The 21,625-nt window shown below is 40.7% G+C and overlaps 1 protein-coding gene across 7 annotated transcripts in view; it reads left to right on the top strand.

Moving 5' to 3' along the window:
- Positions 1 to 21,625, top strand: part of APP (amyloid beta precursor protein) — a 216,281-nt gene that overhangs the window by 128,764 nt on the left and 65,892 nt on the right. For 2 of the 7 annotated variants that reach the window (XM_070407003.1, XM_070407002.1), the window contains exons 7-11: positions 140 to 307; positions 2,639 to 2,695; positions 12,482 to 12,615; positions 17,481 to 17,555; positions 18,229 to 18,387. In XM_070407003.1, coding sequence (XP_070263104.1) covers positions 140 to 307; positions 2,639 to 2,695; positions 12,482 to 12,615; positions 17,481 to 17,555; positions 18,229 to 18,387 — 593 coding nt within the window. The remainder of the gene's footprint in view (positions 1 to 139; positions 308 to 2,638; positions 2,696 to 12,481; positions 12,616 to 17,480; positions 17,556 to 18,228; positions 18,388 to 21,625) is intronic. The other 5 variants (XM_070407005.1, XM_070407004.1, XM_070407007.1 and 2 more) reach the window with 3 other exon arrangements.

Genomic DNA, 21,625 nt, shown 5'->3' with positions numbered 1-21,625 from the left:
GTTTGGCAGACACTGCCCCATGAACCCAATGCGAGTGACCCCGGGGAGGACTCATGCGTTAAGAAAGTGAACATGTGCGTGAACAGCGAGCCGGTACCTTTTCATGCTAAATGTGGTTCCCCACATCTCCTCTGACTAGAGGTGTGCTCTGAACAAGCCGAGACGGGGCCATGCCGAGCAATGATCTCCCGCTGGTACTTTGATGTGACCGAGGGGAAGTGCGCCCCCTTCTTTTACGGCGGCTGTGGCGGCAACCGAAACAACTTTGACACAGAGGAGTACTGCATGGCCGTGTGTGGCAGCGTCAGTAAGTGGACCTTCCTCCAGCCTGGCCACCTCTCGTCTCTCTCGCCACTGACTCTGCTCCTTGTAACAGATTGGTTTTCCTGGTTCTTGGGGACGGGTCTGTTGCCACCACTAACCCCATTTCTGTCCACCTCTCCAATGGCCGGGCATCTCCTCCAGGATGTCCGACCATGAGCACACATCTCCGTCTCTCTCTAACACAGCATGGCCGTGGTGTGTCCTTTGACTAGCTGTGGTGCACACGTCTTGCAGTCTCTAGGGACTTTCGAGGGCTTCTCTTTAAGCCAAGCTGGGGTTGCTGTTTTGCCTTCTCAGCTCTTCTGCAAATGTATACATATGTGTTTGTCCGTGTACGTGTGTGTGTGGGTCTGTGCATGTGCACCACATGTGCAAATAAGGCTTACCACGGCAAGCCCGGCTGACGATGCTCCGGTTGCTTTGGTAAGGCCTATTTGCTGTGACTGAGTACTTTTGAGTTATTTCATTACGTGGGACTTTCATTGTGGTTGGGGAGGGAATGGGACTGAATTGAGCACATGCCCTTCAAAGGCCAGAAGGGGGCCATGTCCCTGTGGCCCCTGACCTCACACCTGGACATTTGCAATGCCGGGTTTATATGTCTTCTCTTGGAAATAGATGACAACTCTTGACTTAAATTAGAAACCTTCAGTGACATAAGGCTCAGGGAATATCATTTCCAAAGCCTTTTCTCTTGAACTTGAAGCTGGTCATAATTCTGGGGGATAAATAAATGAAGTCGAGGTGACTTCGGTGCGAGTTGAAACTCCTTCCACAGACGTAGGTCTCAGGAAGCCATACGGCGGGCATCCGGACTTCTGTTCTCAACAGCCTCCCACGTTAAATCCCCAACTTTATTTTATTGACTTTTTGTTCGTGAGTAGGAAGTTTTAACCACTCAAGAAATAGTTATGCAGCCTGATCAATGGAAGATTAAAATCAATAATTGTGACTTGTTTTGTTTGAGAGACTCCTGCCTTTTCTCTCCTCTCTGTGAGGGTAACATCCCTGTTTCCTGCCTCGGGTGATGGGGATTATGTAAATGGTTTCCCGGTGTGAACAGAGGCTTAAGCTAAACAAAAGCAGGACCTGCACCTTATGACCTTCTCTGGTGAAGCCCAGGATCCCAGTGGAATCTGACGGAAAAGTTCCCGTTGATCCCCTGTGGAAGAGCTGTCCCGTGTGAGAACAGGTGTAGGAACTGGCGGCCCCACGGGCATCTTTCCTGGCTCGGATTGGATAATTGAAGCTTCTAGCACACACAAAACTCCATCAGTTTCAAACCAAGAAGTTAATTAGGTCAGATAACCCGGAACATGTAGGGGATTCTGTCGCCTGGACCCTCTGAACAAAGGGCCCTTGTGAAAGGGATTCTGACTGGTTTCGCTGCTGGGGGAGATTTCCTGGCATATTTCCAACTTTTTCCTTCTTTTCCAAGGTGGATTTTTTATTTTTATTTTTTGAGGTGGCGGCTATAAATATGTATGTATATAATGTATAAGAAAGGGTTTTTTTAGATTATTAGCAGTGATGGATTTACCTCAAGAGTTAGAAACACTAATTCCACCCCCCTCCCCCAAACACACACACACACACACACACACACACACCAGCAGCAGCAAACCCTATGGCAGCCCCTACACATACCCTCTCCGTTTGATCAGTTTGGTTTGATTCAGACCATGAGCAGCCAGCGAGCACCAGAGTTCAGATGGAGCCTCTGGAGGCGCCCTGGATGGCACTCATTTTGCTGAGATTTACAAAAGGTTCATGCCCCCAACAGAGATGTAATGGATAAGCCAGGCAGTGCTCAGTTTCAAGGGAAGTGGGTTACAGAATAATTTATCAAGAAAGTAAACGTGAGAGGCTGAGGGTCAGTTAGAAAGGTGGACGAATAAGTGAAGAGTGAAGCCTCAACAAATAGCCCGAGCTGAGAGCCGAGAGCTGAGAGCTGGAGGCCGCCCTGTGAACGGATGAAACGATAGATTTGCCATGGAGAATGGGTGGAAGGGAACTGGTGATGCTGGGCGCTAAGGGAGAAAGGGAGTCAGGGATCACCCTTCAACAGGGGACTTGGATGTACTATCAGAGACAAAGTACCCAGGATTCCAAGATGTGATTGTGTAAACATATCTGTTGACTTTGGGTCCACGCTGGGGCCAAAACTCAGGATATTTGTTTAGTTTTTGTTTTTAATTCTGTGACTTTGTTATTGATTTTTCCTTTGGTTAGTGGAATCATGTGAGTGAGTTTCAGCCTTCATTCCCATGTTTCTATTTTTGTTTTTAGTTATGTTCTTTTATTTTCTCCATAGTGTCCCAAAGTTTACTCAAGACTACCCAGGAGCCTCTTCCCCGAGATCCTGTTAAACGTACGTTGTAATTCACTTGAGGGGAAGGAGGGGAGGAGTACATTGCATGGCTGGTTTTAAGTCCAGTATCGTCACCTTCTTTGCATGGTTCTGTGTTTCTTGAACACCTTCCTGTCTTTGAATAAAATGTCTATTTCCATTGTCTTGCTTGAAGTGATGTCTTATTTTGCCAGATAACTTCAGCTGTCCGGCTAAGGGCCTTGACTAAGCTGCTTCTATTTCCGATCAGGTTCCTTTTTAGTTAGTATAGTTCTATAAAATACTGTATATACAGCACTGCTATTGTGTTTTATTTGGCATCACTAATTTGTTTCTTAAAGCTCACAGGTGCCATGGTTTAGCAAGAGGCTATGTTTATAAGTGTCTTATTTCCCGGGAAACAATATGCAATGCGCATGCATTGTACTAACTACAGGTACCGGTGCGTATACCTCACCCCACCCTCCTCTCCCTCTGGTAATCAACAGAAAATTAGCATTTTTCTATATTATCCTGAAAAAAATCTAGTCTCAACATTGATTAAAACAATTATCTTTTTTTAAAAAGAAAAAAATTATAGTTGAAGAATTACGTAATTTACAAAAGATGTTAGCAGAAAAGTTTTTTACTGGCCTTCATAAGATTCAAATGCACTCAAATTATGTATAACTTTAGAGGGTGTGGTTTTTACTACCACAATAAACATATTTCCTATTGTGAAAAAGCATCCTTTCTAAGAGTATTAGAAGTGAGTAGACATAGAAAGAGTAGGGGGAAATATATATATTACATGTAAGATTGATAATACATTGATCTGCGTGGCATTTTCATGGACCATTTATTCTTCTGAGGAACACTGTGGGCATTTTCCTCATTTCCTTTGTGCAAAGGAGAAAATGAGGCTGTAAGAGTTTAGTGACTTTTCCCCAGCCATCAAAATGGCAGGACCAGGTCGAAAGCTAAATGATATTATGGCTGTGCCCCATACTCCAAATGGCCAACTATTTGGTTCTGACATTGTTTTCTATATTAGAAAATAATATTTGAGGTTCAGAAGCACATTTTAAGAATACAGTAGATAGTAGAAAGTGGATGGAAAATATTAAAAACATTTTTCATAAATGCCATGAATATAGCGTGCCTCAATGAATTAAATGTCTTTCAACCCTTTTACAAAACAATTATTTTTACTTTAAGTTTTATTTTATATTACTTTAGCATACAAAATAATTTTATTATTTCCCCACTTTCATTAGGTAATGGAAATGAACATTATTACTTGATAAATTTATTTTCTTGAAGTACTTGTGTCCTCAACTCTTCCAAACAGACACTGAAACTTTTTTTTTATAATTTTCTCTGTCCCAGTAACTTTCTCCATCTATTTGTAATGTGTTTGGGATCCTGACTCTTTTCTATTCTAGGAGGGTGAAGTGTGATTTTTGCCGTTATATTTTCTTAATCTACCTACAGAGGCCATTCAGTCACAGCAAGTGAAGGGTTTTGCCGTTTTAGTATAAACAGACTGGGGAAAGCATATAATTTCTAGTTATTTATAGCCTGCACAGCTATACTATCTTATTTATAGCAAAGCTGCACATTTGAATTGAAAAAGTCATGGTCATCTGGAGGTCAAACGCAGACAGCAGACTGGAGTTAGAGAAAATTAGCCAGAACTAGAAAGGTGGACAAGCCCCTTTGGTTTGGGCTTGCACTTGGCTGCTTCCCCAACCAAGAGCTCCGTAACCAACCTACTTGGAGTGTATCTCTTTTCACGAAGGTGGTTGGTTTTACGGGTTTCTCAGTCTGAGTTGCTGCTAGTCAAATAATTAATGTGAAATGAGATATAAGATTGCACATATTAGAGAAAACGTGTGATGGTCTGCGTTATAAATACAATAATTTCCCTGTCAGGACTTATTATAATTAGGTATTTCTCCATTTCAAATCTTTGTCATAGAAAATAATTTTGAACATTGCAATGTTAAGGGACACTGAATTTGGGGCTTTATCATAGGGAAGAATCTAAATTACTGATAGAAAGGGGAGAGGTGTGAGGCTAAGAGCTTTCATTTTACTCATATACTGTATATGCATTTGGATCCTTGTAAAAGCCCCTTCCCCATTTGGGATAAAGAACCTGTGAGACCCGAATTGTGTCTGACATTACTTTTGTGTCTGCCCATTTGGGTTTAGGACATTGCAAAAGTTTCACCTTCAATCTGGCCAGTGCAATGTTTGTGAGCAGTAGCCCTACTGCATCAATATTTATGAATTAGTTTGTTATGATCTTGTGCTTGTAGTGTTTTTTCACAAACTGACTCCTTAATGGCATTTAATCTCACAAAGAGCATCAGGCCAATTTTTAGTCAGCTGACCACACCAATGGGTCTGACTAAAGAGAATGACAGATGACCCATGTTGCTCCTTTCCTTGCGGTGAGTTATGGTAGAAACAACACCTAAAGCCAAGATCTCAGCCTCAACACTCTTGACACTTTGGGTTGGATAATTCTGTGTTGTGGGTGCATGGAGTAATACCGTCCTAGCTGCAATAACTAAAAATTATCTCTAGACTTTGCCAAATGCGCCCTTAGGGGTGGGGGTTGAAATCACCCCCAGTTGAGACCCTCTGCTGAGGCTGGTAGTGTGCCCACACCTGATTCAGAGATATGACAAGGCTGATGTAAACATGTGTGTTCTCCATACACTTGAAGGCATGTTGAAGTGTTAGAATGTCGGGAGCCTCCAGTTCTCAATAGATGTTCATGAAATTGAATTTGTGAGACCACTGTCATAGCTCTCAGTATTTGTAAGTTAAGGTAGAAGTTTCATGTCTTCCTTGTTTCACAGAATCCCTGCATATGCTAGAGAATGACCATCTGTGGAGATGCCATGTAGCCTTGTTACTTGCATGTTCATGACTAGAGGGTCTCTGTACAGGTGCAGATCTGGCCTCATGTGGGATTGGGGAAGGGGAAACAATAGATGTCTACTCCCATCCACATGGCCCAGATAGAAGAGACTAGTCCTCTTCCAGAGAACATATCAAATCAGGCCATCCCCGGTTCTAAGGTTGTTGCCTCAGAAGTTTACAATTTGCAAATTGTAGATAACTCACTGTGTGGCCTTTGAATGGAATGTGCCACCCTAGCAGAGTTGTCCTGTCATAACGCCAGGGCCATTTAGTCTTTGGCCAGACTTGAACCATTGTTCTTCACCGCGACGTACGTGTTCTTCCGATTGCAAAATAGCAACTGTTAGTTTCTTTTACCACATTCTCTAATTCTAACGGAACTGTGACATTTTCATAAAACTGCCAAGCATTATTAAAAACAATTACTAGCATTAAAAGACGTGGCGGTGCATTAAATTATATGACACATCAGTGCCAATAACACCTATTAGATTAATGAGTATGAGAAGCTACATCTTTGGTATCCAGAAATGATCAGGATCAAAAGAATGGCCCTTTCCTCTGAGCTACCGTGGTGAGAAACCCTAACGTTGAAAATAATTGATTTGCTCTGCAAACCAGCATTTAAAAAGAAGAAAAACAAAAAGCTCATTTACTCAGAACAGTAAAAAAAAAAATGTTCATTATATATGTGCTCTATTCTTTAGCTATTTGCAGAGAAGAGTAAGCAGTTTAATAAAGGGTTGGCAAAAATTTTCTCTAAAAGGCCAGAGAGTCAGTATTTTAGTCTTTTGTGGGCCATATGGTCTCTGTTACAAGTGCTCAACTCAGTAGTTATAGCGTGAAAGCAGCCACAGACAAAGGCTAAATGAATAGATACGGCTGTGTCCAATAAAACATTACTTAGAAAGAGACCAGCAGGCCAACCTCTGGTCTAATAAAGCTGCTACTTTTGAGCCCAGGATGTGCTGGTGATGAGTTTGGTGGTGTAAGGGTCGCCGACAAAGTAAACCAAATACCGTGTTTTAATAATGTGACAGTTTCATTGGTGCCATGAGACCCAAGTATGTGATGGGATTAAATAACAATATAAAGTAAAATAGACACGGGGAGGGAATGCTTGCTGTGGAAGGCTGAAATCAAATGAAACTGGCTTCATCCTTTAAGACCTCCACAGAGGTTAGCAGTTCCATCTGGCTTTTCCTACTGTGGTTTCTAGGAAAGTGGACAATATTGAGGATTTTGACTTTTTGAACTCATCTGTTGAGTGTTGAGCAACTGTGACAGGTCTCCCCTTTATGATCTGCCGTAATGAAGTTGAAAATTGCTTCCAACAAATTGATGAAAAAGCAATAGCCGAGGGTTAAGAAAGTCTAGGTGCCAGCTATTATCACTATGGCTTCATAGATATGTTTTAGGTTTAGACTTCAGGGTTCTTTTCCATTTTGGTGCACTGTGTTAAGTAGGATGTAGATATTAATAAAAATAGCACCAGCATTCATCCTTTCACTCTGCTTTCACATAGTTGACAAAATTCCCACGTCAGTCCTTGTCCATAAGACATAAAAAAGAAATGTAGCTTGGCTAGCGTAGAGTAAACACGGCATAGATTACATTTTTATTATCTTGTGTCCACATGATGCATTGATGGTCTGCCAACCATGATCGCACAGACTATAAAATTATGATACAAAGGCATATCAGGGAAAGAGCCTTTGTTCTTTTTTTTTTTTTTAAGAGAGTGTCCACCACATTTAAGGATCACAAACTATTTTCATGTTATAAATGCTTCCTCCAGCTCGGACTGGGAGGCGGCGATAGATATTTGAGTTCCGCCTGCGTTGGGGATTGTAGCTGTTTTGGAATTAGAGAAATGGAGCCCTTTTTTAAAAAAAGAAAGTTGAGGTGGCAGTCTGCAAAGCTCTGCCGTGCTTTCAGATTACATTTTCAGGTAAAATCATTCTCTACAGGTTTACATTTCACCTCCATATAAATTATCCCCATAGCCCCCTCTCATATAAATCACAGCCATTTCCAGTGACAGTATTGCCAGCTCTGTATAAAATAGCATTTGCGGTGATAAGGCAATGACTTATATGGGTCTTCATTTACTTTCATTTTCTATTGTCAATGCTATAGAGGTAATACATTGCCTCTCCACCAGCAAAAGGAAACTAATCAAATTTTCCTGCTAGCGTCTAAGCAGGGGTCCTCAAACTAGGGCCCGCGGGCCACATGCAAATACAAATATTGTATTTGTTCCCGTTTTGTTTTTTTACTTCAAAATAAGATATGTGCAGTGTGCATAGGAATTTGTTCATAGTTGTTTTTTTTAAAACTATAGTCCGGCCCTCCAACGGTCTGACCCCCTGTTTAAAAAGTTTGAGGACCCCTGGAATGTTAGTATATTGACTAGATGCCATTATGGGCCTCTGTTTAAGGGGAATATTCGCCTTGTGGCCTGGTGTGGGTGGTCATAGCTTGAGGGTGGGATTATTCCTCTTTTTGTATCCTGAGCCCATGATGATTATACATTTATATGTCACCCTAGAGATTGAGGAAACACACAAATATCAGAATGATTGGGGCAATTTTTCATGATGTTGCTAGTTTTGGACTCCATATTCTTGCTGTCTTGAGCATGAATACGAAACGAAGCACAATGCAGTGATTACAAAATCAGAACTAAAGTGAGTATTTGAGTGGTTGAGCATCGACCTATGAACCAGAAGGTCAAGGTTCAATTCCCTGTCAGGGCACATGCCAGGCTTTTGGGTTGGATCCCCAGTAGGGGGCGTGCAGGAGGCAGCGGATCCTTAATTCTCTCTCATCATTGATGTTTCTCTCTCTTCCTTATCTTTCCTCTCTGAAGTCAATAAAAACATATTTCTAAGAAAGAAAAATAAAATAAATTAAAGAGTATTTGGTGCGTGGAAACTGAAATTCGATGATGTGTCTGACACAGAAGTCCTGCCAACAGACAAGGAGGGTGATCCCTACTGCGTTCTGCAGACACCCGTTTTCACCTTGTTTTGGAGTAACCCTTCCTTATAATTAAAGTTTTCTCAGGGGAGACTCAGGGACGGAAATGTTTCCTTGGCATCTATGTCCCCAATGATGACGGTGTGTTTTGTGGCAGGCACATTGGGTACAGCGCCAGGCTTCATTAATAAACGGAAAGCAAACCTGCTCCTCCTCAGCTCCCCCCTCCCCCCCAAAAAAAGAGCTCTGCAGGTCCTCAGGGGAGATAGCAGTGTGAGGTGGAAGTGCTGTGACAAACCTTGGTGCATCATTTGTAAAACTGAAATGAACCCTCACCCACAGGTGAAAGCAGTATCTTTCTTAGCACCTGGTTACCTATGGTTTAGGTAACAGTGCTGTGTGGTGAGAGAAGTGAATCCGATCCTTGTCATCTGTGTGTGTTGGGAGTGGGGGTGGAGGGGAGGGACCTGCAATGAGACCCTCACCACCTCACCTTCCCCCCCTCTCCCCCCGTCCTTTTCCAAGCCACCCTCCTTTTTGTCTTTTACTCTTTAAAGATCTTCCTGCTGCTTAGTCCCTTAGCAGAGTGATCCTTTCAATATGTTTTTTTGTTTTGTTTTTTAGAGAGAGAGGAGGAGAGAGGGAGAGAGGGAGAGAGGGATGGAAACATCAATGACACATCAATTGGCTGCCTACTGCACACCCACTACTGGGGATCAAGCCCACAATCAGGCATGTGCCCTGACCAGGAATTGAACTGGGGACCTCTTGGTTCATGGGTCGATGCTCAACCACTAAGCCACACCGGCTGGGCCAGGGGGATCCTTTAAAACACATCACATCACATTTTCCCTCCTTGAAACAACCCATGTTGGCTCTTGTCCCCCGTTTCTATTCTGCCTCTCTCTCTACTCTCTCTCCAGCTCGTGCCACACTGACCCTGTTGGCTCTGGAATTTTCCAGGCACTCTCACCTCTTAGGGCCTTTGGGCTAGATTCTTTACCTGCCTGCCCTGTTCTTACAGCAGGTACCTGAAGGGTGGGGGGTTGGCTTCTTTTACAAATGTCATCTTCTCAGTTAGCCCAGCCTGGCCACCTCCTTACTGCTGTGGTCTCGCCCCTCCCCCACCCCCTTCTTCCACCTCTGATTTTCTTTCTCTCCATAATGCAAATCACATTTTAACAATGTGAATTACTATTTTTTGAGGTGATTGTTTCTCTCACTAGATTCTAGTGACTAGAACATAATTCCACAAGGACAAGGGTCTTTGTTTGTTCGTTGGTCTCTGCCATCTACCTGCCTCACATAAAGTAGAAGCAGTAATATTACCTGGAGGAATAAAGGAATGAGCAAGCACTCTCAAGGCAGCATAGTCAACATCCTGGCTACTGTCTCAGCTTCTCAGATAACCTCCGACCGCCCAGGGTTACAAAAAGAAAAAGGGTTGAGGCTTAGATCAAAAGCCTTTCTCATTCACAATTCCACTGAGATTTGGAATCTGAATGACCTTAAGGCAGTAATGTGCTGGGAGCTGGAACTGCTTTTCTGTTGTATTTTTTTCATGTGGTATTACATATAGACATGCATGCTCAAGGTGTACACCCTGCCATGTTCTGCCAGGCTGCTAAGAGACTAAGAAAATTGATATGAAGGTCACCTGAAAGTGAAAATCACATGCATATGATGGTGGGAGTGCTGCTGAGGATTTGGCAGCTAGAGGTCTCAACCTAGAAAATGCTTAACACTGAGTTTCAAGTCTAGTTTTCTTTGGAAAGGTGACTCGACCCAGCAAGCTTGCTTGCAGAAGTTATGAATGAACATGTTTGAGCAGGGGCTGGAGGCTGGAAGATTGTTCACATTCAAGGTCTATGGGATCTTTCACTTTCCCCCTGTTCCAGAATCCTGCTGCTGAATGCTTGTTAGAGGTCATTTACCAGGAAGCATACGGTGGGGGGGTAGACAGCCGACAGATGTCATAACAAAGGGTATTTCGGGCCAATTCATATTATTCTTTAACCAAAACAAACCCTTTCCAGTGCCCTCGGCAAGTCAATGGATTAGCCCTTTACTACTCTAAATATTAACTTTAGAGCCTTTTCATGGTTTTCCTAATCCTAAATTCAGACTTATTCGTGTGTGTTTGGGGATGTGAGTGAATGTGTTAAATGATAGTATTTCCCCTCTGTGCGATATATGTAGCAGGGTAATTTTTTCTTCTCCCCACATATTAAGTGAGAACATGTGTTGAGTGTCTGGCACAGTATTCACTAATGAATGGAGGCTTTATGATCTGGCCAACGTGGAAATCTGGCCCAAATCACAGTACCTGGGGAACCTCAGAGGTGTCCGAACAGTACAAACTGCTTTGTGGAAGTTGAAAAAGCAACACAAAAAATAAGCCCTCCTAAAGCCCGTTTGTTTTCCCTTCCTACGTGGTTCAAGCGACCAAAGGAAGCACCTTGAAAGGGTGGGGACATGAGGCACAGGTGTTCCAGCTCCTGTCACCACCCTGGGTGTGCTGTCTCTGGTCCACCATGGACTTCACACGGTGGCAGCTGGTCCTGGTATGACAGTGTCTTTTGAATGCAGGAATATTCGAGAAACAGAAGATGAGCTGAGCTCTCTGCGCAAACTCCTCCTTAAAATGTTCTCTCCTTCCCCCTCGGCAGCTGCAGGGTAGTGGTAATGAAATACTAAATTCATTTTGAAATATCAAGAGGTGTCATCCTTCCTCAGTCCTTGGCTGGATAGCGATCTGGTTGGCTGGTTGCCGTGAATACAGGAAAACTTCACTCACACTAGGTGAGATGCGTGGTTAGCATCAGTGGCTTACCTGTTTGAATTAAGGATTAAAAGAGAGACTGCTTCCCTTTAAAGTCCTCAGCTGAAGGGACAGAGGTCGTTACCAAGGATTTACCGAAAGAGACGTATTTCTTGATCAAATGGAATAAATACGTAACGCAGGCTTTGTGTTTATTTCCATGTGCTTAAAAAAGGTTTACTACTTGAAATATTTGTAATTTTGTTCAATGTACTGCACATGCTCATTCTTGATAAATTTTTTATTCTTACTATTATAAAGTTGTAGTTCAACTAACACAAGAGTTGGAGAACTTTTCTACTCATATGGTAACTATTATAATTCCACTTTTCCAAAGAGGGTGCCATGGATGGTTGACACACAGCCTATGGCTATCCTGATCAAGGACTATGACTCCAAACATTTTTATTTATTCAAAATGTAAAATGTGACTTACCTAATTGTGTCATTCTGCCAGATTGTAGTAAGCCAAAAGAACTTGAACTTGTTCTCATTCGTGCAAGTGGAAAGGTCTTTTTGTGATTTCAAAAATGCCTTTATTGACTTTTTGAGGCTTTTTTTTAAAATAATGTTTAAAATATTTTCTCACAAAAGATGGCTTGTAATCTAGCTATCTAAAATACACAGTTGTGGGATTTGCCTTTGCTCTGAGGTGCAATTATTCTACAATGGGCTAATTTTGAGATGTCTTCGGGTTTTTGTGGGGATCTTAATTGATGGATACCGTTGTTTACTTTCAAGGTTACAAAAGTTAATTTCGCTAAGCATAGGAATTTAGGACAACATGTCTGTGTTAAACACCAACTGTTTTGCTCTATGCCTGTTGTTTTGCAAAGAATGTGAAACATAATACTTATAATCACAAAGCGGACAATTTTCAAGATTTTCCTTCACCTGAGTCTTGGGAGGGGTGACAAATATCTTGCTGTCCTGGGGAGTGTCTCATGGTATTTTCTTCAGCAGCATTAACATCGTGTGTGTGTTTCTGTACTAAACTCTTTGTTCTGGAATAATGGAAAATAGGGCTTTCTTGGAAATGGTCGGATATTCTACTTCTCTTCTCAAACCTCCTTCCCTTCCATTTGCAGTTCCTACCACCGCAGCCAGCACCCCTGACGCCGTGGACAAGTACCTGGAGACGCCTGGAGATGAGAATGAACACGCCCACTTCCAGAAAGCCAAAGAGAGGCTGGAGGCCAAGCACCGAGAGAGGATGTCCCAGGTAATGTGACTCTTTTCATGCTTTTGCCCTACAATCCTGGGAAATCTGGTCTGGCCTCTGCCTCAGAATCTCCACGGGGGCTCAGTGACCAATAAATATCTAGGGGTGGGTAGGAGTCTTTAATTTAATCCAGATTCTTAAAGATTTAAAGTCTTATTTTCAATGTTTCCTATAAGGTATTGATTTGGAGGGGAGGGTTTTATCCTCCTGATCATTTCACCTAGTAAAGATCCAGGTATAGTAAGTATCATAGGATTGTGTAAGCAGAAATTAAATATGTCTACTACATTCTCTATGGTTTTATTACTCTGTGTATATATAGTACCTGTAACCATCATGTTGTAACCTAAAATCCTTAAGACATTCTTTAGTTAGTGTTAAAGAATATTTTTTTATCAAATACCTGATGATTATATCATTGGACCAATCATTACTTAGAAAGCTCATTCATAAAACCATAAAAACTTAAAACTAAAGTGAAGCATAATAACCATTTCATCTAGTCCCATATATACATATTTTTAAGATCAACATAGGTTATTAGTAGACTATAGTAGATATGCCTTTTTATTTTCTGTCTTTTCCAATGATTTGATATCTGGGACCTAACTCACCCTGGGGAGACTGCCCCTCCCAGGGTGACCCAATTCTTAGAGGTAGCAAATGACTGGCCTGTAGACACATCTTTCCCGTGCAAACCAGCCACTCAAAATCCAAACTAGTCCATCCTAAGTCCACTTAGCCATTTTATCCCGCCTCCCTCATTCCTTCCCTCCCAAACCACATAAAGGTTCTTATCCGTATTTCCTTCTCACTCTCTGCCTCCGGACCGACTCTGGTGCTTCCCCATATGCCACATTGAAAATTGAGCAAGAAGCTATCTTGTCACTGGTAGTCGTCTCCTGATGTGTTGGCCTCACCATACCTGAATCACAATAGAACCTACGTTGTAAAACATAGAACTACTAATGTATCTGGAAAGGCACAACACAATTCCTTTTTTTTTTTTTAAGAGAGTGACCACAATACCTGAACTACTTAGGATAATAATATTGGGGGAGAGGAGGGTGCATAATCGTAATACTTGGGCTCTGGAATGCAATGCAGTTCTAGTTGGCCCTTAATGAAAACTCAAATGCAAGTGGAAATAGAAAGCTAGCTATACTGGAATAGTGATGTTTCATCTGAAGCCAGTTCTTTTGAAAAAAAACGGGATCTTTCTTTAGGAAAAACACCAAGTTGATAAGTAATCTCTGTTACAAAAGCAAGGATGACTACGCGTAAGTACTTAGAGCCGCCGAGCTGATGTCCCTTAAAGTTAAACTCTCACTTCTTGTTTATGAAGCTTCCAGGGGCTTTCCACTGCCCTCAAAAGTCACATCTGGGACAAAAGAAAAGAAAAATAAGAATAAATACTGAATGCTCAGCTTGGCATTTCCAATGCCTATTCTCACATCCAAACCCCCTGCTCCCCAACTCCAGACTTCCTACTTTTTCTTCCGCCCCCCAACTGCTACCATCCTCATATAGGCAGCAGGAAACTGCTGTTGGCCTCTGCTCTGCGTGCGCTCAGCTCATCTTGGCCTTCCCGTCGCTCTCTGCACTCACTTCCTCTGGAAATGCCCTTCTACTGCTCCTCACATTATAAGTCTCACCCATTCCTTACACCCCACATAATCCTCACAAAGGGACCAGCAGTCATTGCTCTTATTTTTTATTCAGCTCGACATATTTGATCCCCAATTTTATTAGTGATTATTTTATATACATATGTGTGTGTGTGTGTGTGTGTGTGTCTTATCTCTCCAACTGGATTGTAAACTTTTAGTCCCTATAAGTTTATATCACCTTACTAACCTCGTGTTTCTTTTCTTGACCTTACTTAGTCTTTTTTTTCTAATACAAATCCTGAGTTATTTTCCCCAATGTATCTTGATCATTTTGAGCCTATTAAGAGAATTGATTTCAAATGCTCCCCAAGTTTTAGATATTATCCATCTCTCCCAGAATATGAACTTAATTTTGTTTCAGCACATCTATTTAACACATGACTTAGTTTGTCTACGTTTTAATAGATTTTCTTCATCTTTTAGCCATTAGCTATACCTGAGATAATGCGAGAGATGTTATCCTGCAGCAGAGAATGCAGCCAGCCAGATCCAGCTGGTCATAGGAAAGTGATACGCCTGAGATCAACATTTATCTTTGTGATCTGTGCCACTGAATTCTGGGGACAGTTTGACTCTGAGCTTGCCTGCCTCTTAAATCTCTTGGTATTAGTTGTCATTTCTCTGCATGAAACTGCCAGTATTTGAAGATCCATAAATCCAGATGAAGCTAGTACTTTTCCCATGCAGTGGGAAATTGCTTCATAAGAAGATTGGCCACAGCCTCAAAGGCTGGATCCTGAACACTTCTTATTTTTTAAAAAGTAGTTCTTTAAATTAATTCTTATTGTAGTTTCTGTTGTTTTCTTACAGGTGCAGAGGATTTGGGTAATTTTGGTATTTCACTTTTTTGTTGTGGTTCATGATAACTCTAAATTTGTAGATTTCTGTTGCCATATGTTATGAATAGAATCTATCAACTATAAGATGCTGAACGGCTTATAAGTTCTTTTATTACTTATGAATTTATCAGTGTCAATGTATCCTTAAAAAGAAGTTCTTTAAAAGGAAAGTTGACCTTTCTCTAAATGTATTATTTTTAAGATAAGCATCACCATCTAGGAATGACCCTTCCTCATGTCACCAAATAAAAATAAAATGAGCTCATCTGCTAGAATTGCCATTTTAGAACATTGCCTGTAGGGCCACAGGGGACAAAAGCATGGTATTTAGAGCCACACAGTTCTTGGTTTATATCCTTCCTTTTCCTTTTTTTCCTGCATAACCTTGAGTGGGTAACTTAACCTGTTTCAAAAATAAGGGTGGCCATGCATAATCTCACAGGCTGTTGTGAGAATCAATTAAATGAGGTAGATTTTATAAAGCACTAAGTACTGGATCTGATATTTAGCAGGTCAGCAGTAATATTATAGTAGTAGACCTAGTGTGATGTTATAAGTGAATTGTTTTCTTTCCGAGGGTGTAGGATATAATTAAATTTATCTGAAAATCAAAATTCTATTTCTCTAGAAATGCTTATTTTCAATTTATTAGCTAAATAAATCTCCTTAATTATTTCATGATTTCTTTGCTCAAAATGAAAGTTCTTAACATACAAAGTGAGATTGTGCAAATTCAATTTGGGAAATAAGTTTCTCACCTTCCAGTGAAACATTTGACTTCTTTCTCTAACTAATTTTGAGATTCCTGCCTGAAGAATTCATGGTAGAGTACCGCTACTGAGAACATTCTTGAAGCAGGAAATTGAAATATTTGCAATGCAAGGCTTATCTCATCCATAAAAGCAAAAGTAGTCTTCCCTAGCCCCTCCCCGCAGGTGTCCTTCATTAATTCTGGGAGACACCAAAGCACCTGGGACAATATGTTTCTGTTCTTCCGTGTTCTGTTCTTTTTCATAGCAATGGATCATTTTCCCCAATTTTGCTGCGAACTCTTTAGGTCATTTTTAATATGCTTGTCAAGTGTAGTAGAGCATACATCCCATTCTATTCTGTCCATAATTTCATGAAAACAACATGGGGACACTTGTATCTTATTCAACAAATCAATGCTAATACACAATAAGTATCTAATTAGAAACTCACATGTGATTTGATGTGGTGTTACCTCATAGTTATTTATTACCTCATAGTTATTCCAAGCCTCCCCTTTTTTTGTGATCTTGAAGGTCATCGTAAAAATCAATTCCTTAGGGATAAATACCTATAAATAAAGAAATCAAGTTGTCTCCTGGTTTGGAAGTCCACAGAGTTTGCCAGTAAACATCTGTTAACAAACCAGAATTTTGCTTTCTTGATCTTTCTGTTCTTCATTTTACCTAGCTCAGGTAGGAGTTGCATTTTAAAACAAAACAAACCAAAAACCAAAAACACCAGGCCAATGGACAGCAAGTAGTTCACTTGAAAAGGAAAAGGCAGCCGTAGGTGGTAAGAATCTCAACCTGTTTTCTTCCAACAGTATGCACAGCTGCAGGCTTGTGCTACATTCAGATCAGTGAGTGAACTTGTCTCAGGGAAATCCTAGGTGAACATCAAGAATGAGAGAGGAGACTTCGTTTTTCTACAAAACAGATGAGCCTGGTCATTAAATTAGCATTACTTGCCAAGAATACTGTTTGCTGCATTCAGAACATTATAATGTGTACTTCTGAGAATTTCTAGAGGGATCTAGGGCTGTTTATAGTGTGGGGTTGGCAAGCAAAGGGCCCTAATTACCCTGGGTTGGATCTCAGGGTTTCTGTCTTTTTCTCCCTCCAGTATGTACTACGTTTTTGGTGCTGTGTTCACAGTATGTCTATACAGCATAAAATGTTATATGTGCTTCCCCACACACACACATCTACTGTTTGAAATTTTGTAACTTGCTTTCCCGAAAGACTAAAACCAATGTGTTCAATTTAATGTTAGAAAGCATTGTTCAGGAAATAGATGCCTTTTATGAATCGCCGACATTTGTGCACATCAAGTAAAATGACCTTTAGCATTTTCTCTGGAAAAGAAAAAAAAGACCACCTTTGTTTCAAAGGGCCATATTGCTGCCATAAATTTGAATATTTATGATCATTGTACTAACAGGATAGATTTACATCTTAGTGGGAGGTCAAATATTACTGAGGTAAAACTGGAATGTGGTAATTATGTACAATGTCAAATATAGGAGAAAAACATAATCTATCTCATTAAATCTGTCTTTGAAAAAAGAACTGCTTTTAAATTTAAATGTTTTCTTATTTTGTAGGTCATGAGAGAATGGGAAGAAGCAGAACATCAAGCAAAGAACTTGCCTAAAGCTGATAAGAAAGCAGTTATCCAGGTAAAACCTGAGCCATTTTCACAAGAGGTGCATGCCAGCAACCCCCTCCCCCATTCATGTTTTCCATCGTCTGCTGGAACCTCATTTGTGATTGTTCATATTCTCATCAACTTGGATTATTGCTCATCATTGTCTAGTAATTGAGTTGCTTAAACTCTGCCTTATATTTGCTCCCAATTAGCTCAAGTTATAATTCATTTCCATAAAACTCACATTGTTATTTGTGGTCTACTTTTAAATCAATAATATATCTTTTTGGTTGCCATAATCTTCTGCTGCTTCTTCCCCTGGCAAAAAAAAAATATATATATATATATATATGTAATTAGAATTTTTAACTATAGCCCCTCTCAAAATTACCTTAAGTAAATGAGAGATTATCATGGTCATTTCCTTAAATTAAAATACTCTGACTAAGAGAGGAATATTTTTTTGATATGCAATGTAATGTAGAGTTTCAAGAATACATAAACTTATCCTACATTTTCATTAGTCAAATCAGTCTTCAGGGGCCACATAAAATAATGATTTATAATGAGAAGTGTAAGTTGGGAATGATGATGAAATTTTTGAAGGAAGTGAAATTTGATGTCCGTTTAAACAAATTTCAAACTTGCTGCCCCATGCAACTTGTTCAGTTCCCGATTGACTTGTGCATGTGTTTGGACGGCAGCATTTCCAGGAGAAGGTGGAGTCTCTGGAGCAGGAAGCTGCCAACGAGAGGCAGCAGTTGGTGGAGACGCACATGGCCCGAGTGGAAGCCATGCTCAACGACCGCCGCCGCCTGGCCCTGGAGAACTACATCACCGCGCTGCAGGCCGTGCCCCCGCGGGTAGGTCCCCCTCCCAGCAGGCAGAGGCCCCCGGCTCTGTACACGCAAGGCCACGAGAAAGAGGTCTGGAGAAATGCCATGAGCACCACTGGTTAGAGGTTTGCCCTGAGTTCATTCATTCCATGTTGAAGGGTAAAGGGTCACAGGGCAGCTGCCTCTGCAGGGCTGTCATCACCGCAGACACGTTTTCCCACAGACAGGCCTCCAAGGGGCTCAGAGTGAACGGCCTGGCTTCAGTTGACATCCAAGGCATGGTGACCTCCATGGTAGAGATGCAATCGGGGAACCAGAAACCTAGCCCAGCTCCCTCATCAGATGTGACGTCACTGAGGTCAAGAAAAGTTGAGATCTGGCCGAGTTATAAGATTTTTAGCGGAAGAAAAGAAACCAGAACTAGAATTTCTTGCTCAGCGCAGCGCCCGTATTCCCTAGTCCATCATGAGGTCAGCAGCAAGGAGCCTTATGTGTGGTTTTCAGTGTTAGATGCCCATAGAGGCTGACCAAGCGATGCAAGTATAGATTTCCTCGCTGAAGGTTTGTGGGAGAGGTTACTCCGGGCGTAGGAATATTCTAAACATGAGTGTGTGTACACTAGGTCTACCCATACTACCCATGAGTAAGTGAAGGATGCTGAAATCTCCAACTAGAACTGTGGGTTGATCTGTTTTCCATGAGATGCTGTCAGGTTCTGCTTTGTGTATTTTGGGGCTCTGTTTTTAGGTACATAAATGTTCAGGGTTGGGTGCTCTTTCACCCCCATTATTATTATTAAACACCTTCTTTATGCCTAGTACTATGTTTTGCTCTGAAATGACTATGGTATTAATTGAGCTACACCAGCTTTGTTTTGATTAATGTTATCACCGTGTATCCTTCTTTCAGCCTTGTACTTTGATTCACCTCTTTATCTTTACATTTGAAGTGCATTTCTTAGAGGCAGCATATAATTGGGTCTTGCCTTTTCATTGAAAAGACCGTTTAATGAAGTTATAGGTACAGTTATGCCTAAATCTGTCATCTGGCTGTTTTTTATTTATCCTATCTGTTCTTTGTTTCCTATTTTTTTTCTTTTTTGCCACCTTTTGGACTAATTGGATATTTTTTTTATAATTCTATTGTATGCCCTTGGTGGCCTTTTTAGCTACAACTATTTTGTTATTTTAGTGTTTGCTATAGGGTCTGTAGAAAATATTTTGAACTTTTCACAGTGATACACCACTTCATGTGTATTACAAGAACCTTACAATAGAGTACTTCCATTCCCCATTTCCTATCTTTGAGCTGTTGTCATCACCCTTTTTTCATATTATTATTTTTCTTTAAATAGTCAGTTATCTTTTAAAGAGTTTTAAATAAGAAGAAAAGTATTTATCTATATAGGTATTTATCTATATATTTCTGGTGCTCTTCATTCTTTCGTAGGTCCATATGGAATCATTTTCCTTCTACCTGAATGACATCCTTTAAAATTTCTTTTAATTCATGTAGATTGGTGAAGAATTCTTTTGCTTGAGTTGTCTAAAAAGTATATTTATTTCACTTTTATTTTTAAAGACATTTTTACCGGGGATAGAATTCTAGGATGGAGTTTGTTTGTTTTTTTAAATACCTTAATGATGATGCTCCATTGTTACTTGTGCTGTTTCCAAAGAATACTGATGTTATCCTTTTTTTTTTTGTCTCTGTATGTAATGTAAGTTTTTGTCTTGCTACTTTTAAGATTTTTCTTTATAATAGCTTTGAGCAATTTGATTATGATGTGCCATAGTTAATTTCAATCTGCCATTAATCCCGTCTGGCTATTTTTCTTCCTAAACATGGTAGTTTTCATATCTAGAAGTTTAATCTGTGTTTTTGTTTCTTTGTTTTTTTATATCTTCGATGTCTTAACTTTTTCAACCTATAGGATACATTATAGTAACTCTTTTAATATCCTTGGTTGCTACTTCTAACATCTGTGTCAGCTATGGGTTATTTCTGATTAATTTTTCTTTTTCTATGTGATATATTTCTGCATCATTTCATGCCCAATAATTTTTTATTGGTTCTCAGACATTGTAAATTCTACCTTGTTGAATGCTGGAAATTTTTGTATATCTGAAAATCCTTCTGAGAAATCTACCATGTTGAGTTTTCCCACCTGGATAGTTCAAACAGGTATTATTCCTAACCCTGTGTGAACATCAGGCACTGTTAGCTCTAATCCTTTTGGATGATTTTTGTTCTGTGGTCTCAATTAGTTTCTTTACATGCATGCATTAATCTTAGTCAACTACATTCTCAAGGGGCATCATCTGCAAATCTCTGGCTTCTCTCTGAGCGACCCCCTCCCCTCCAATATTCCCTCCTATGACTGCAAGCCGCCTTTGCCTCTCTAGACTCTCACTCCATGTCTTCAACTCTGAGAGTCTGTTAGGCTCTGCTGGGTTCCCAGGCCTGGAATCACAGCCCGGAAACTCAAGGCAGTAAACTTAGGCATTTGTGGAGCTCACCTCATTTGTTTCCCATTTCTCAGTGTTCATTGTTCTTCATCTGACATTTAATATGTTGTAGAAACATAATTCTAATTTTTTTCCCATTTTTTGGATGTTACAGGTGGCAGGTTAACCTGTTTCCCATTACTTGATCTTGGCCGGAAGTGGCAGTCTATGTATGTGTGCATTATGTAACTAAACCAAAAGCCACCGACTTGCCCCAGTTCTTGTCATCATCTTGGTTTTTCTTTCTGTAGTAAAGCTACAGCAGAGGAAGATTTGAGGAGCCAGAAAGAGCTCCTGGTGCTCTTCCAGAAAGCAAGATAGTATTGATCCTGTTCTACTGATGACGTCACTGAGATCAAGTGGCTGGTCCAGGGTGACACCACTAGCAGTGGACAGGGTGGAGCTGTGAATCACAGTTGACCACTGTAGTGCTTTCTCCCTAGGCCATGCTTTCTCGCTGAACAAAAAGCTTTTGAAAAAGAATATTCACATTAGCATTTTAATTTTCTATGCAGGAAAAAAAAACAATCTCTGTCCCAACTGTGCTCTGTAAAATTCTGTTTGTTTCTTTGGAGAAAAAGTTCTGTGGTTACTCTCTTTTTCTAGGGGACTCAGTTTGGGAGGTGGGACCATCGGGATCCTTTGCCAGAGCAGGACAGGGTGGTGGGTGTTGAGACTAGAACATTAATAGCTGCCATTTAATAAAGGATTCCAGCTGGAAGTCCCATCTTTGAAGTAAGATCTTTGCTAAATGGTCA

This window comes from Myotis yumanensis, unplaced genomic scaffold, assembly GCF_028538775.1.
Source record: "Myotis yumanensis isolate MYYU_CA2020_CCGP unplaced genomic scaffold, mMyoYum1.0.hap1 SCAF_2, whole genome shotgun sequence".
Taxonomy (NCBI): domain Eukaryota; kingdom Metazoa; phylum Chordata; class Mammalia; order Chiroptera; family Vespertilionidae; genus Myotis; species Myotis yumanensis.
The sequence above is the reverse complement of the archived record's forward strand: the minus strand, read 5'-3'. Positions and strand labels throughout refer to the sequence as shown.